The sequence below is a fragment of the Tachysurus vachellii genome, chromosome 1 (genome assembly GCF_030014155.1).
Source record: "Tachysurus vachellii isolate PV-2020 chromosome 1, HZAU_Pvac_v1, whole genome shotgun sequence".
Classification (NCBI taxonomy): domain Eukaryota; kingdom Metazoa; phylum Chordata; class Actinopteri; order Siluriformes; family Bagridae; genus Tachysurus; species Tachysurus vachellii.
This window is the reverse complement of record NC_083460.1, coordinates 17,267,707-17,285,011: the sequence shown is the minus strand read 5'-3', so window position 1 is coordinate 17,285,011 and position 17,305 is coordinate 17,267,707. Positions and strand designations below refer to the sequence as shown.

At 40.7% G+C, this 17,305-nt stretch overlaps 2 protein-coding genes across 3 annotated transcripts in view; one reads left to right on the top strand and one right to left on the bottom strand.

Moving 5' to 3' along the window:
* rsrc1 (arginine/serine-rich coiled-coil 1) overlaps window positions 1-15,019 on the top strand; it is a 120,958-nt gene extending 105,939 nt beyond the window's left edge. The window contains exons 7-9 of one of the 2 annotated variants that reach the window (XM_060875208.1): window positions 11,080-11,186; window positions 12,060-12,182; window positions 14,749-15,019. In XM_060875208.1, the coding sequence (XP_060731191.1) occupies window positions 11,080-11,186; window positions 12,060-12,182; window positions 14,749-14,841 (323 nt within the window). In that variant the 3' untranslated portion in view covers window positions 14,842-15,019. Of the gene's footprint in view, window positions 1-11,076; window positions 11,187-12,059; window positions 12,183-14,748 lie in introns of both variants that reach the window. The other variant, XM_060875200.1, reaches the window with a different exon arrangement.
* The window catches only part of lxn (latexin), a 104,682-nt gene that overhangs the window by 58,038 nt on the left and 29,339 nt on the right, over window positions 1-17,305 (bottom strand). The window lies entirely within an intron of this gene.

Below are 17,305 nucleotides of genomic sequence, written 5' to 3'. Positions count from 1 at the left end.
AGCTTGTTTTGAGTCGATATCATTTAATTGCACAAAACCTGCAGTGCTTCGTATGTGGGTTGGCGAAAGGCAGTGGACATGTTAATCTGCACAATAATCAAATTATTTGACCTCCAAGCCCGAGGACGCAAAAGCCGACGCCAAGTGGACTGCTGTTAAATATTTAGCACGCTCCCGTCATGAATACAAATGGGGCACAAATTGGAATCTACAGGCGGGTGACCCCGCGACTAAAGCCTGGGGTGCAAAGGGCCTCACTTTGCTTTCAGTGTTTTAATTACCGCGACTCCCACCGCCATGTGAAGGACAAGCGGCGAAATGCGGCACCTGGTAAACGTCACTTTTCTCCATCTGCCTCGTCACTTAGCAGAAGTCAGCGTACAAAGAGATGTTTGGTCATAAAAGGTCTGAAGATTTGTTTGGAGATTTCTCAGCGCCGCTACCTGTTCAGCTCAGATGACGTATAGAGCGATTAAACTACCTTTACACGGCTGGCAGTCTATAACAGTCTGTAGTGAACGGCCTCACGCTCTGCCGGTCACCCGTGATGACGTTGTTATGTTGGAATAGAAAAGGAAAGCATCGCAGGTGATGTTTTATTTAAAAGAAATCTGCTCATATTGATTTCCCATTTCGTTCAACTGGCAGCATTGTTAGCCATTAGCCTGCAGTTCAGCGACAGCTTCCATCCATCCGCAGGTTCATTTCCAGCCTTTTATTATGTCCTCGTATAGGACGTTCTCATCCGAACGCCTCGGCAGATCATACTGTATGTTACTATGACTTGTTAGCCAAATGTGACTTTCCATGAGAAGTCAGTTCTCCTAATAATCTTTAATGTTTCCTGATAAAAACAAACACTCTTCCTAAATGATGCCGTTTGTACACAAACAAAAGTACGTATTTTGAAATTAGCATCATGGTCTGAACCATACAGGCAACAACATGAGGTTTTCAATTAAAATTAATTTTTATTTGTCGCTAATTGGTGATCATAAGCCTCTGTTACTAAAGCAGCATGTTTTTGGACACGTCTTGATTTTTGTTTGTTTGTTTGTTTTTCCAAACCATTTGTTTAAACCATCACACTAATTAGTCTTGAAACTCATTTTTTATCATTTATTACCAGGCTAGTTTTGTCCTTGCGACGCCGCCACATATCGTCCTGTTGTAACTGGAATGTCTGCGTCCCCTGTGCCTGTCCACGGGCCCCCACACTGAAGCGATTAGTTATGCCTGGCCTGTAAGCACTGAATCAGAGTTGGGGACCCAGGGGAAATAAATTTGGCGGAAAATCAGTGCGGGAAGATTTAATTATCACGCGGGGACCTTTTCCTGCTCCTGGCTCACTGAACCTAGGAAGGAAAGGGGAGGAAAAAAAAAACCCATTGTGCTGTGACCAAATCCACACAGCGCTTGTCCTCTCCTCTCCTCCCAATTTGTTCCCCAGCACAGTGATAAGCCAAGCAATTACCTTTTTATTGATTTTTCATCACCACAAATTTAAAGTTAAACCTTTGGCCTACCTTCTTTTGGAAAGACATGGTGGGTGATTAATACCCCACAACACACACACACACATTTACACACTTTCTCACTTTCTCCTTGTGTGAGCAGAAGAGCAACATAACCTCACACGACCTGGCGTGAACGCCGTAGGTGATCAGAATGAGCCGATGTGTGCTGCAACGCTTTTCGTAGCTTGTCTTGATACCTGTGGAGGTGAAGAGCTTGTTTCAGACAAACTGTTAAAACAGATCAGACGATTGACAGCCTAGACGAGGTACAGATTATTTTAGTGTGGACAATTCGTGCAAGGCAAAGCATCAGTGTGATGCAGCTTGTTTTCATGCAAAAGCTAAGAGCATCCATCTAAACTAGTCAGGTAGCATTGGTGCATGTAGCACCACTGAGGCACATGTTGCATTCAAACATCTATATATATAAACATATCTATATACCAAATGGAATCTTTTCATTTCACAAAAGCACGTCCATGCGCTTGTGCCACAGAAAAAATGCAAAAACGTACACAGTGAGAATCTGGCAACCCACAGTGATGAGAGTTGGAGTAATATGAAAACATCAAACCTGGACTCTCGCAGTAGTCGGCGCTGTTGCAGCTTCTACACGCACGACGTGTGAATAAATGCGTGACGCTCACCGGAGCGTCTGATCCTGTACAGCGACTCGAGTGACCGAAAGTGAGACACAACATGCGTGTTCTGTCACACACGCCTTGGGTTACTGGTTAAAGTTTTACTCTCAGACAGAAATCGTGCCCAGGCGGCGGGGGCTGCTGCAGTCGCATAAACGGCTATGTGAGAATGTGTGTAAGGCTTTCTGAGGGACCGCTTGTATTTATGGTCTGGGAGCAAGAGCAGTTCCAAAGGGCTCACTGTTATGAGGCGTATGTGGGTGGTGGGCTCATTCTCACCTCATCAAGAAGTGGCCGGTGGTCCTAAACACACACACACACACACACACACACACAAGAGAAGGTGGGCAGTCTCTGTGATTGGGTATCACATTTAGGACACACTGGGGTGAGGGGTCACTCAGCGGGTAACCACAGCATGCACATGTTAAATGTCACTCAGCGAGAGGTTTTAGCTTTTGCTCTTATTGCACTTTTCACCTTTTTGGAGGAACCACAGTGTCACGTCAGACTAATCCCGGTGCTTTATTTTTAAGAAAATACAGATTACATAACTTGTACCTGCTGTAGTCTTTTCACGAATACAGTAAATAACATATTGGCAAACCGAGCGTCATTGTTTCTGTAATATCAGACCGAGCTCTGATCTGTATCAGACAAACATATCTACAATTCTTACGGTTGTTCCTCCGTAGATTTTCAACAACACAAACACGTTTAAAAAGATTTATTTGTTTACTTTTTATTATTATTATTTTATTATTATTGTTATTATTATTATTATTATTATGCAGACCGGAGTTCCCGGAGCCGCTACTCTGTTTTATTCAAACCGTCGAGGCCGTGTGCTTCTCCGCCTGTCAGTAACGTCTTCAGATATAGATTTGAAGCATGGATCAAAAGCGAAATAGTCACGTTATGTGTTTCTGTAGGTTTTCCTCTCCTTACATTTGTTGTGTTAAAGCAGAGCAGGAGGAGTGACGGCGTGTAACTGACCGTTTCCCCAAAACCCGATGACCTCATTCTTATTTTAACGTCCCGCTCCAATTAAGTAATTAGTTGCTGTAGTGTTTCTCTAATTGCAGAGTTATTTATGAAACAGCTACCGAGCTGAAAACCCAGAGCTGTGCACTTTTCCCTCCTCATTCATTTAATCTCTCGCTTTCCTTTTCCTTTTCCTTTCTGTCTTCCCCTTGCTTTTTTTTTTTGAAAGGAGCCTTAATGCATCTTTTATATGACGTCTGACTGAGCAGAGCATTACGGCAGGTCAGTACCGTGCAGTCCAGAAGCACTATATTAGTTTAACTAGCAAATATATCGGTCTAAATGTATGTGTGTGAGTCTGGATGTCTGATCAATCTGCTGTTATTGCAGTTGCTTTGTTACTGAATATCAGTTAATATTGTTAATGTATTGCGTTACAAGAGCACGAGGAAGGAAAAAGGCCTTTTCTAGATGTATAACCATTCAAAGAGCAAGAAGCAAGTTGCAGGGCTATTAAGGGATTTTAGAAGGATTCACACACACACACACACACACACACACACATACACACACACACACTCACTCACACACACACACGACAGTTTGAATCAGGAGCCCGTTGCTGTGATGCACTGCAGGTACGTAAGGCCGTCTACAGCTGGACTTTATTAGCCATGTCTCTGTCTAAGACACAAAACATTCAGTTTAAAGTGCCACCTCAGGCTCGCTGGTCAAATTATTTAAATACTAATATAAGTAAAATAAGCCACAATATTTAAATGTGGAATAATATTTTGGCTGCTTTCGGAGCCTTGGATCCAGAGATCCGTAGATCAGGTCAAACACAGAGGTGCCAAAATTTATGCATCAACCTTAGCATTTCAAAACCTGTAAACTTTTTTCCTCCCGCCGTCTCTTTTTTCTTTCATTTTACGCTGCATTTATCTGGATAACGTGTGAATTTATGAACCTTGGGCTTGTAAGGCATTAGAGAAAAAAGAAGGCAGGGCTTTGGTCAGTGTTTAGCATAGAAATGTACTTTTTCTTCATATTTATTTATTTATTTATTTATTTATTTATCTTTGATAGACTTGGATTTTGTTGTAAAGTTGTTTTTTCTTTCCCTTAACAGCTAGTATAATTCAGCAGTAAGTTCGGCCCCCGTGCCACATGATTCTGAGATCGTTTCATTTTTAAATTTAATTTCTATGTCCAGTAAACGTTCCCACTCGCTCCGTGCTGCCATTTGATAAAAGATTGTGTCATGCCATAAAACTCAGCCTACTCGAGAGCAGGTTACCCCGAGCACTCCTGGTGTGTTTGTGTGTGTGTGTATGTGAGTGTGTGTGTGTGTGTGTCTGTGTGTGTGTGTGTATAAACGCTCCCTGTGTATTGTACAGACTCCAGGAGTCATATGAAGGGCAATAGTAAAATTCTGTCAATCAATGGTTTAAATAAAAAATTTTTTTTAAAAAGTGTACTTGGAGTGTTGCATTAAAAAGTAAGAGAGGTTTAGAAGTTCTGCTTCGGTTTCTTTACACTGTGAAAACTTCACACTGGTGTTTTAAAACACTGCAAAACACCAATCCACAAAACTTCTGGCATCTGGTGCCTTAAACTAGTGACACTTGCAATCCACCATGAACACTTTTAATAAACAAAGGAATATTTATTATCTTTTTCTTCGAGCTGTTAGCTTATGTGCAGTGTCAGAAATGTGTGTGTGTGTGTGTGTGTGTGTGTGTGTGTGTGTATGTAAAAGCATAAGTAAAATATGACTTTACACATATAGTGTTGATATAGTAAATGTGTTCCCAGGACGGGGGTTTGGTATCTTTGAATTTATTTTCCTGAACATCATGAGATCTTTATAGGAACCCGACTATAAAATATCTGCGGCCATCTGCCAGAAAAGCAATTTGCATTTTTCTAAAAAAATCCTATCCGGAAATCCTGTCATGGACAAGAATTTTGACCCCCTTTTTTTTGTTTGCACTTTGCATAAAAACACAGAAAGCAGAAACTCGTTTACTCGAAACTCACTTACATTAATAATAAAAAGAACAGTAATAAGCAGCTCATGGATTCTTCGGTCCACAGTATTTGTAAATTAAGCCCTAAAGATGATTTTTTTCATCATTTGGCAATCTAACAGCAAACATTGATTAGTTTGGTTGTTTATTTCTTTATGTCCCGTAACCCTGATTCACGTCCCTGACGGAGCACGGACCAGTCGGCGTGTGCAGTCGGCGTGTGCGAGGCCTGCTTCGGGTCATGAACCCGTTTGCGTCGTTTTTGCTTTGAACAATAAGGAAACGTAATGTAGATTAAAGCAGTCCTGCTACGGAGAACTTGCACGTGTTGCACATTGATGTTCACCTCGGTGGACACCAGCACGCATACACAAACCTGCATCATTCATATCATTGTGTTCAGCTCTTACTCTCTGGGGACCCGAGTGACATCTGGCACGAGCTGCCACCGTGTCCTCGTCTGTGACCCTACGCTAAACGGTGGAGGGGAGGAGGAGGAGGGTATTCTACATCACAGCACACGCCAAATCAGGACCACTGATGGCTGCTGTCAGCTGTGTGTGAGACAGTTTTGTGTGTGTGATCATCATTCAGACGTGGTTTTGTCGCTCAGGCCTCATAAAGTCACATACTTTCTCTCTCGTTCTCTCTGTCTCTCTCTCCGTTGAGATCTCATTTGTCAAGGCCGCCAGCAGCAGGGTATTAGTTATGCAAATATTGACGTGCCGCTTTGGCCTGGTAGCTATCAATTGAAATCAGCAAATCGATGGCCCTAATAGCTGCTCATTACGCACTTGATGCATTTTCAGGGATACCATCGGAAGCTGCCAGCTCGCCTAATCAATGCAGTCAAAAACCATTACCTTCCTCCGGGTCCGATCCCTTTTTCATTCGCTTTGCACCGTTTAAAGCCACCTCGTCATCTCACAAAACCGCGAGCCTACAAAATATATTCCAGGGAGTCGAGATTCTGCCGTCGTACATCGTACAGTCCGTGTGTTTAATATCCGTTTTAATTCTATCGATTTTCGTAGCTAGCGTAATCTGCTAAAGCTGGAAAGATTTAATCTGATAACAGCACACATTTAAGAAAAAAAAAAGGAAAGTTTAACATTATTCGATTTCTAGCGTTATGTACATAATAGGAAGCTCACTTCCAAACTTCATTTCACTTCTGAGTTCTGCCCGAAGGCCTGAAGCTGAAATCAAGGCTGCTGTTTTCTTCCTCTCTACTCCGATTCCCCAAAGCCTCCACCACACACTCTCCATCAGAAGTGGACACAGTCTTTATTTAGACTCCAGATTGCAACAGATAAATAAGACGGGTGCTAATGGGAGAAGTCAAGCTCTGGGTGGGTGTCGGGGGCTCGCCGGGATAAATCATTAGATGGAAGGTTATTGGAAATGCAGCGGGATAAAAGAGCGAAGAAGCCAGTAATTGCCTTAAAGCTCAGACTACAAAGCCTCACTCGGGCTTTTACAAGGCCAGCCGGCAACAAAAGAGCCGTAATTTATGAGCTCAGCGTAAAAGAATAGCATAATTGCATTAAAAATTAATGCTAATGAGGCCCAAAATGGGGAAGGTGGTTGTTATGAAAGTTTGTATTCATCTTCTCCGGCTTGAATGATGGGCCGGTGGCTTGATTAATGGCTTAATTTCTATCAATTAGCAGGCAAAAAGATTCTCCACAGAGACAGGAGGGGCTCAATTGAGCGTTGAATTACATATCTGTGCCTGGTGAGGAGAGGGTAGAGGAGAGGGCAGGAGACTTAGCCACTTATCTGTGTGTGTGTGTGTGTGTGTGTGTGTGTGTGTGTATGTGTGTGTATGTGTGTGTGCGCGTGTTAGTGTACAATTCTGTTTAAAAAACCAGGTTGGAGAAGCAACACACAGGTCTTAGGGTTGAGTACTTCTTCTCCTTCCACATCCACTGTATTATTATTATTGTGTGTGTGTGTCTACTGTCTTTCTCTTCAACTAATTGAAGTTCATGACATTCTAAAGCCCTTTTGAATTTTCAGACATTTTGTAACCAACCGCCTGATGACGGGCACTTATTTATTTATTTGTTTGTTTGTTTGTATGTTTGTTTGTTTGGCAGCACCAACGAGATCCGCCATAATTGCGTTTGCGGCGCTAACGCGTTCAATTAGGAGAATTATTCAGACGCACCAAAAGTGTCTTCTATATTTTATTTTTTCCCCTTTTTCTATCTTCTGCCCCTGGCTCACGTGTTACTGGTGTAGATTCGGATCACTAATGAGCAAACACGAGGCAACAGGAGACGTGAGGATTATAAATCGCTCCAGCGTACAGACGTAGAAGGTATGACACGGACATCGGGAATAAATAAATGTCCTGGAATGAACATAAAGCTCATAAGTAAACAGTGAAGTATTAATATTTTATCATACTGAATGACGACACTGCTCACGGATAGAAGAAGCTCGAAGGGATTTACAGCAGTAACCTAATCGTGTGGGTTTACAGAGCAACGTCTAAGGAACGACTGTTACACACAACATTCCGTGCTCCGTGACTTCACCTCGGATACGACCGGGTCTGAGGAACGTACGGTGAAGGCAAGACCACTTTAGTTCCTCGTGTTACGCTGTTTATAGATGAGTTTGTGCTCCATTGTGTCGTGCGCTTTGTGATTTCGTCCCTAAGATTAACTTTAAGTGTTAAAATAACAAAAGATAGAAAGAAATATTTCTTATTTATTTATTTGTTTGTTTGTTTGTTTGTTTATCTATCTTTCTGGTAAAGTTTCTTCCCTTACCAGCTGGAATCAGTGCTTCACTTTTTGATGTAAAAACATGGAGGAACTCGAGGACGGTCATGAGACGTTCCGCTGTTCAACACCTCCCTCTGCTGGAAAAGCGACGCTGAGCTTCCTGTTTCTTTCCTGGTACGAAAAAGACGAAGATCGCCATCGTTTCCTGATTGCAGATTCCTCATTGGAAAGATGGGCCGAGTTTGCCTGCAGCTTTCTCCTTCTCTTTTTCTGTCTGTAAGAAAGACAAAGAGCTTCTTTAGAGCCTACAATCATTTATTGAGTTTGATGTCTCCTCGGACTGTTTGGGCCAGTTTGCCTTTAGCTGCTTTAATTATTTATGCTTGTTTTAACATTTATACATGCCTGGAAGCTTGTCCAAAACCCACAGTGGTGTTACACCCTGGAAATGGAATTCACAAAACCTCAGGATAGGTTTTAAAGAAGAAATCTTTGTGTGTATGGATATGTGTACACGACCCGTCCATCTGAACCGTCTAACGGTTTTTAATTGTATTCTCACTCTCTGTCCTCTTCCTGGATCTCCGTCTACTTTACGTTCTTTTTTGGCGACGCGCGTAACGTGGTGACGACGGACTCGGCGCTCTGGATGAACATCTTGGATAACGTGTCGATATTAAATATCAACTTTGACCTGGCTTTGCGCTGACGGCGGCTGGCGGTGGCCTTTCTCCAGCAGCGTTATCGATTTCCAGCTGTCTGCGTCTCGCCCGGCCCTTTCTCACAGAGTCCATTATTTTTGATTTTCCTATGAAATACATATCTTTCCCTACTGACATCTGACAAACAGCATATGGAAGTCATTTTATCTACCAATAATGTGTCTGTCAAAAAGCATGAGGCTTTTATAGAATCCCGGGCCGAGGATAGGTTGTCACTGATGCGCACAGGCTCGGTGTGTGTTTCTTGGTGTTGGTGTATCAGTTATTAAGACACTCTATACACACACACACACGCACACACACACACACATTTGGGATTAATATCAGGGGTGATTGAGGGCCATCGGGCACAGGACTGCTGTCATGTGAAGGACAGGGTGCAGAAGGATATTGTGGCTGCTCTTTTTTTTTTGTGTCTGAGCACCGGTTGTGTTTGTTTTGTTGTTTGACTCTAGAAGAATGGAGCAATGTTTTACAAGACTTTTTTCTCTCTCTCTTACACACACACACAAACCCACACACACACACACACACCCAAACACACACACCCACACACACACACACACAGCATCAATACTGAACATTCAGAAGTAGCTGTCTGACAGTTGTGTGTGTGTGTGTGTTGTTTAAATGTGTGTAAATCTGCATATAATTTTACATTTACATTACATTCAGAACAAACTTTTTAACTTTTTGGAAACGGATGTGAATTTTTGTACACTATAAAAATTTGGTTCAATACAGATTTCTTTTTTTTTCTCCAAATCAGAATAATTTAAGACAAATAAATACAGAATTTTTGTTTTTTGAAGTAACGCAAGTAACGTTTAAGTTTCAAGATTAAGAATTCATTAACTGTTTTTAATGATAAACTCACATTATAATTTTAAATGTTTGAATTTTTGTAAACTAAATTTCTGAATCGGAAATATTCTGAATTTTTTTTTTTTTCATCATTTTTTCATCAATCCATCTAACATGACTTTAGTACTAGTTACAGATACGTATATAAAGTAGGATTTCATTTGTATTTATGCCTGTAATCTGTCATAGTTCCGATAGTGTTTGAGCAGTGTTTCACTCTTAATATATCATTTTAAACACTAAATAATTTTAAAGTCTTACTAAAATAAAAATCTCTAGTTTTTACTGATTTACTGAATTTTATATTTTATATCCTATTAATATATTTTCCGCTTCTTTTCCCTTTTGTGTGTCGTTCTGCTCACGCTACGCTCGTTATGTTAACCTGTTTCAACAGTCTGGTGTGTATATTAAAAAAAGAAAGAGTAAGTAACTAAATAAAATCCATAAAAGCTGAACAAGTCTAAGATAAAACAAAGCATAAAAATGCAGGTCTGCTGCCATTAGCAGAAAAAAAACTGTAACCTTAATTACTATATGAATGTTATTACGTGGTGCTCAGAACTCAGAATGATCCCAGAAAATATTGATGGCGTGTCTCTGTGTTCAGGTAATCAGTGTGTTGTGTAAGTGGTGTGTTTATGGCAGCCAGTGTTGTTTTTTTTTACCTACTGCTTCCGCTGCTGCTGCTAAAGTCATAAAAGCCAAAGCAAATATTCATTTATTCATTAAACAAGCAGAGCAGGAAGATGTGTTGTGACAGTCATAGTTAATGTGTGGAATTAATTCGTCTCATTAACATGCCAGCGAGGACGTACATGTGTGAAAAGAACAGTCGGTGTGTGTGTGTGTGTGTGTGTGTGTGCGTGTGGCGAGAGATCACGCTGAGTATATTCCTACTTCTTTACATTTGATCCACTTTCGTCCAGCGATAGGATTAAAGTCGGTAGATTTATTAAAACCGTGCAGCCTGCAGTGAAGAAAAAGACACGCAGGATGGATGGATGGATAGATTTACGTTTTATGGCACTTGGTAGACACACTTATCCAGAAAGGGTTAAGGGCCTTGCTCAGGAGCCCAGCAGTGGTAGTGTGGTGGACCTGGGATTCGAACTCACAACATTCTAACCTGTAGTTCAACATGTTAACCATAGATAGATACTGTAGATGGATGGACAGACAGACTGACAGACAGATGGTTAGACGGATAGACAGATAGACTGATAGGCAGATGGATAGATAGATAGATAGATAGATGGAGAATATATGGAATATGGTGTGTGTATGGATTGTCACATCATCTGACAGGTGACGGGTATTAAAATTGTTATCTTCAAGTAACTAATCCTGCTGTTTTGAGTTTTATATATACATATGTGTGTGTGTGTGTGTGTGTGTTGTTTATTTAAGTTAAACGACTTATTTTGAGTGTATTTGTTTTCTTATGTGTGTTCATATATGTTACTGGTACAGGAGAAGACGTCATTTATCAACTTGTCCCCAGTGCTTTTTCCCTGCTGTCCTCGTTAGTTTGACCTCCTCTCCGCCGTCTGCCTTTTTTTCTCTCCCCTTTGCAGAGGAGGAGGTCTCTCTGGCCGAGCAGGTGAGGAGGATAAAGGAGATCGAGGCCATCGAGAGTGACTCTTTTGTTCCTCAGGCTTTCAAATCATCCCGGGACGCCGGCAAGGTGCGCCATTCTCTTCCTCCTTCTCCCACTGTCTTTCCCCTTCCTCTCTCTTTCTCTCACTTTTCATTTGCCTCCCATCTCCTTCCTCATCGTCGTGATTAGATTTGCCGCTCGCCGGCCCGTATCGCGTCTGCGGACAAACGGAATCATTCCCATTCAGTGCCGTTTGAGCTCCGCCTTGAGCACAATAGCCGGGGTCTGAAAAGCGTCTCGGTGAAGTGTCCGAGCCGCTCCTACAGAAATCTGTGCTGAAGTCGCTCGCAACCAAAAGCTCACGTTCACATTACAAATTAGATAAAAAGCCAACACTCTCTGATCTCCGGAGTGATAGATTAGAGCAGGACAGAGAGCTGATCTGGTTATTTCTCCAAAAAGCACATGCAGAAAGACTGTCGCATCAGGGATGTTCATTCCCATAGCAGTTCAGTGGTCAGTACTTCAGTGACCTTTCATCAAAGGAAATCTTTCATATTTTCCACAACGGCGTATTAATCTTTACAGCACGTGAGATTATACTAAACACGTTCACGTGCACAAGGTGACTGAAGGTGTAAAGGTGTATGAACTTTTCTCCAGGCTGGTCCTCGCCGTGCAGACGCTGCCATCATGTGGACGAACACCAAAACACACCGTAGTTTAATGTTCACCTGGAGTATCATACATAATGCATTTTTATTTCATTTACATTTACAGCTTTTAGCAGACGCCTTTATCCAGAGTTACTTACATTTTTACCATGTATTTTTTTTATACAACTGAGCAATTGAGGGTTAAGGACCATTAACAACGTCTTAACAGTGTTTAGTGTTGTGTGTCAGTGTTTAGGTCAAATATAAATCTAATATATTTCTAAACAGTCCAAATTGTTCACAGGGAGCTGAATCTGTGGAAACCCAGGAGGCGGGGACTGGTGTCGCTCTCACTGTGAAGGAGGAAGTCATCGCTCTGCCCACTGTGATCAAGTACAGTAGCAGCGACACACTCGCTCACCCCAGTGTAAGTCTGTAGCTGTCGGTGCAGTGCTTTCCTTTTTTTTTCCAATCTCTCTCTTTTTTTTTAACATTGATGTTTTCTAGCGGTTTGTATTTTCTGCATTCAAAATTCACTCATTGAACTTTTTTTTTTTATTATTCATGCAATAGTCTGTCCTATTTAAGGCTGTACTTTCTGACAGGTTTTATTCCGTCTGTAATATCGGCAGCCAGAATCTCCTGCGAAAGCTCTCTCCGTCTCGGCGGCAGTGCCGCAAACTCGGTTATGTGTGACGGATGCAGATGAGCCTCACGCAGCCTGATCTATGCGAGCAATATGCCCGAGGCGAGCGAGCCTCCCATCGCCAGTAATGATTCAATCGTTTAGCCGCCGCTGCTTACTGTATCTACTGTAATTTCGAGTAATTTTAGCAGAGCACAGACGCCGTGTCTGTGTGTGTCCTACACGCAGATAACGCACAAAGAACCACGCAACATGCATCCAGAAAGCATTAGCAGAAGTCTGTGTGTGTACAGTATTAGTGTGTATGAGTGTGTGTGTGTGTGTGTGTGTGTGTGGGGCTCCTGTGACAAAGTAGAGGCCCTACAGCGAATGCTACAGGCAAAACCTTAACTCGACATAAATGATACACTTATCTCCACTCCCGGAGCCGCCACACACTAACTCAAACTAACTCTCTCTCTCTCTCTCTCTCTCTCTCTCTCTCTTTCTCACACAGAGTGTGGGATAGAAGCGATCATTCTTTCCTATCCGCAGATTTGATTTCACGCCTTTCGTGTTGTTTGGATGAAAGTAAAGACTGATGAGCGCCGGGGAAGAGTCTCCAACTTCCAAACTTAAGGAACTCATAAGCCCAACTAATGCGGGAATCACTCAAATCCTGCTTTCACGCTGACACCCAAATCACTGTTATGCATTACGCTGTCATATGCGCTTAGGATACGACAGCATTTACTGTCGCTCTCCCTCCCCTCTTTCTAAATCAAATCAAGCCAGCAAGCGTCTTATATGAAGCAAACTCGGGCAATTAGAGCCCGAGACTGTCGTGCGTAAACAATATAAAAGAGTTGTTATAATGGGTTACATAGACTTCTGATCTGTGATGTCTGCCATTAGTATATCTTGGCCAAATACGTAAAGTGGATTAAGGCTGTAAATAGATTACCAAGTGATGCCAGCGTTAGAGAGAGTACTTGTAGGGAATTTAAAATTACATTCCACTGCCGTACTTTGAATATAAAAAGACATCTGAACACGAGCCAAGCACAGTGAACAGGATTAATGAACAGAGTATGCATATATATCAGTTTAAACAGCAATGCTACGGGTAGTAGGCTAGCGAGACGTAATAAGCAAGCCAAGTTTATCGGTTAAATCCTGATATCTATCTTATTTGTTCTAATTGCATGTTCAGGAGTCATCTGTTATTTTCTCTTTGCATTACACATTTCTCCTGCTGCTTGCTTTCCTCCTTTCCTTCTATCCTCCAAAGCAGCTTATAATTGAGTACAAAAACGATCTAAGCTAGTCGAGGGTTGGGATACTGTTCGAGAGCCCAACAGCGATCCTTGGGGAGTTCTGGGATTCACCGGATGTAAACGTACAGAATGTTTCTCCTTCATTGGCTTTGTCTTGATCTGTAAATGTGTAAGTGCGGAGGATTGCATCATATATGATATACTACTGATAATAACAGTCTATATAGAGTGATGTTGTGGCACAACAGGAGACGTCGACACCATACGGCTCCGGTTTGATCCTGAACTCGGGTCTTTGCTGAGTTTCTGCATCCTTGTGGGTTTTCTTCAGGCTCTCTGGTTTCCTGTTACCTCTGAAAATGTGCCAGCAGGCGGATCCATGACAATAAATCGCCCCATGTGTGTATTAATGTGCAAGTGTGTGTGAGAGAGAGAATGTTGCCCTCTGGTGAACAGCCATCACATCTACACATTTTTTGTGTTCTCAGGACAGACCCCAGGTCCACCACCATGATGCCCAGCATAAAATACCTACTGAAGATGAATGAATAAAAAGATCACAATTTACTCCTGAATATGAAATTTTAGGATAACAAATAAATTGTGGCCATGAAACTAGAAATCATATAGTTTCAATACACCTAAGTAGAGATTCTCGGCTGTAGTAGAGGAACAAAGTTTTCTAACCCCAAATCCAGTAACCCTCCAAAACCGTCCTACACCAGTGGTACCAGAGGTCAAATGACATCAAATGCTTTCTTCAAAAGGTCCAATAGTTTCCTACATTAGTGTTTATGCCTATAAATAAGACGAGTGAGCTACACAAGTTCTTGTGGAGATTTTATCAGCTCTGATACACTTTTATATATTGGTTCATTTCCCTCTGTCCTTCAGTTGTTGAGCCCTGTACTAGAGCATCAAACCCTCATGAAGGACTTAATGATTAGATGATAAGGTGAAATATGGAAATTCTGGAGTTTTGTATAACACCTGTGTGTTACAGTGACACCTGCTGGTGAGCTTTGGAACCATTTGGCATGTCAGAAATTACCCCAAAATTCATCTGACTCTCTCTCTCTCTCTCTTTTCAGTTATTCTTAGACAAAGAGGAGGCAGAGAGGTTGTGGCTGAATCGACTCCTTTCACTGCGCCAGGAGAGGCTCATGGGAAGTCCTGTGGCCTGATCTCGACTCGTGATCTCGACTCATGATCTCGACTCATGATCTCAACTCATGATCTCGACTCTGCCTCATAAAGATCTGAATATCAGCTTCTTTAAGATGTTTTTCTTTTAATTACTGTATTTTTTATTTGATTGATTTCATTCTGGACACCAATAAACTCAAGTGATTCATTAAATCATCAGGGGTTTTATTCGATACTTATATTAGACCCGCGTACATTAAACATTAAAACCACCACCTATCTTACACTCTGGATTCATAGTGTCAAACACACCTTAAGGAATATCTGTTCTGTTAAAAGAGTAAAAATGAATATGGAGAAAAATTACATCATACTTCAGACATCAAACTTCAAATGATATATTTTATCATTTTTTAAACAGTTTTAAGTGTGTGCGTGTGCGTGTGTGTGTGTGTGTGTGTGTGTTTCTTTCCCTCAGCAGGCTGTTTAATGCCTCCTGCCTGCTGGATTGTCTTACATTAAGGTTTCACACTTCCTGAAGTAGGCATGATGACATAATCCACTGTTCACTTGGAGGGGTTTAGCTGATGTATAAATGCTGCAGTTGTCATTAGAAGGATATAATTAGCAGCTTTAAAGTTGCATTAGGTTTGATTAGTCTTTTTTTTTTTTTTTTTAAATTATGCACTAATAATAACCTTACAGTAAGTCCACTCCTACCCATGTTCACAAACTTAGTGTATGGAAGCTCATCCATACATGAACACGCCATTCAGACCAGGATTCGGTTTTACAAACAAGTTTTTCTCAGCAACTTTTTTTAGGGTAAAGACTTAATCCACCGGGTTTTTAAGATACGCTATATATTTGGGACACAAATCATTGAATTAAGGTGTTCCAATCACTTCCATGGTCACAGGTGTATCAAACCAAGCACCTAAGCATGCAGACTGCTTCTTATAAACCTGTGCAATACGTCTGTTTGTGAAATTTCCTCACTACTAAATATTCCACCATCAAATGTTAGTGATTAGTTATTATGGGAACAACAGCAACTCAGACACAAAGTGGTACATAAAATCACAGAGCAGGGACAGAGCAAGTTTCAGTGAAAGGAACTCTTAACGCTTCAGCATACCAATCCCTGCTAAAAAAAAAAACAGCATTGCTGGTCCAGCATAAGGTATGTTTTGCATGCTGGGACCAGCTTGGGATGGTGGTATGCTGGTCCAGCATTAGGTGCTGGTTGCTGGTGTGCTGGCCGACCAGCTTGGGATGGTGGTGTAATATATATATGTGTGTATGTGTGTGTGTGTGTGTGTGTGTGTGTGTGTGTATGTATAAGTTTGTTTAAAATATTTATTGGACGCTGACATTCGCCATCACACTATAATATACACACGTAACTAGTGCAGTAGTATCTAACAAGTAGTATGTGGTGGCGATGACCATGTTTTTTTAAGAGGTGCTACCCGGAGTCGTTTGCCTGTAGACAACTCCTGCTCTATGTCTTCTTTATTCTCTGAAAAATTATAGAAACAAAATAAGAAACAAAACTATATATCACTCATTTGTTTATATTGTGCAGTGAACGAGTTACGATAAAACAGCTACTGCTTAAGTTACATACCTTTAAGCATCAGTATTTGTGCCCTGAAGAAGTCTTGCTTCCATCGTACCCAATAAACCTGAGTTTGGTCAAACATGTCATAGTTAAAGTCCTTAATATCGCTAGTTGAAACAACTGCTGTGCAGCCGTCATCCAGGTACCTCACGTATGCCAACATTCTGATTCCCAGTGATCAGCAGATTCGTCGTGTAGAAGCGGAAGCTTTTTATTTACCCCAAAACAAAATCCTAATTACGGTGAAAAACAAGATGATCTGGAACACGTGCACTTATACTAATTTCGATAAACACTGTAAGGTATATAATGTAGTCGAAAACATTGCGAGATTTATTTTTGGAAAGTGCAGGAACTACATTTACCTTCGTGAACATAGTTGCTTTAAAGGTTGCATAGCAACGCTGATGCTGGGTAATATCTCTTCACATTACTAAAAAAACAAACAACTTAACTACTTAATTGAGACAAATGGATTATATATATATATATATATATATATATATATATATATATATATATATATATATAATCTTTGATATAATCTTATATATAATCTTATATATATATATATATAATCTTTGAAAGATTATATATATATATATATATATATATATATATATATATATATATATATATATATATATATATATATATAATCTTTGATATAATCTTATATATATATATATATATATATATATATATATATATATATATACATATATATATATATATATATATAATCTTTCAAAAACCATTATTCTGTATGATTTATGTGCTGCTTCCCTCATGGAGCCCGGGAAGTCAACATTTGTTGGTATTACTATATTTAATTTGTGGAGACACTTTAATCCCTAACGAACGATTTTTAAATGTTT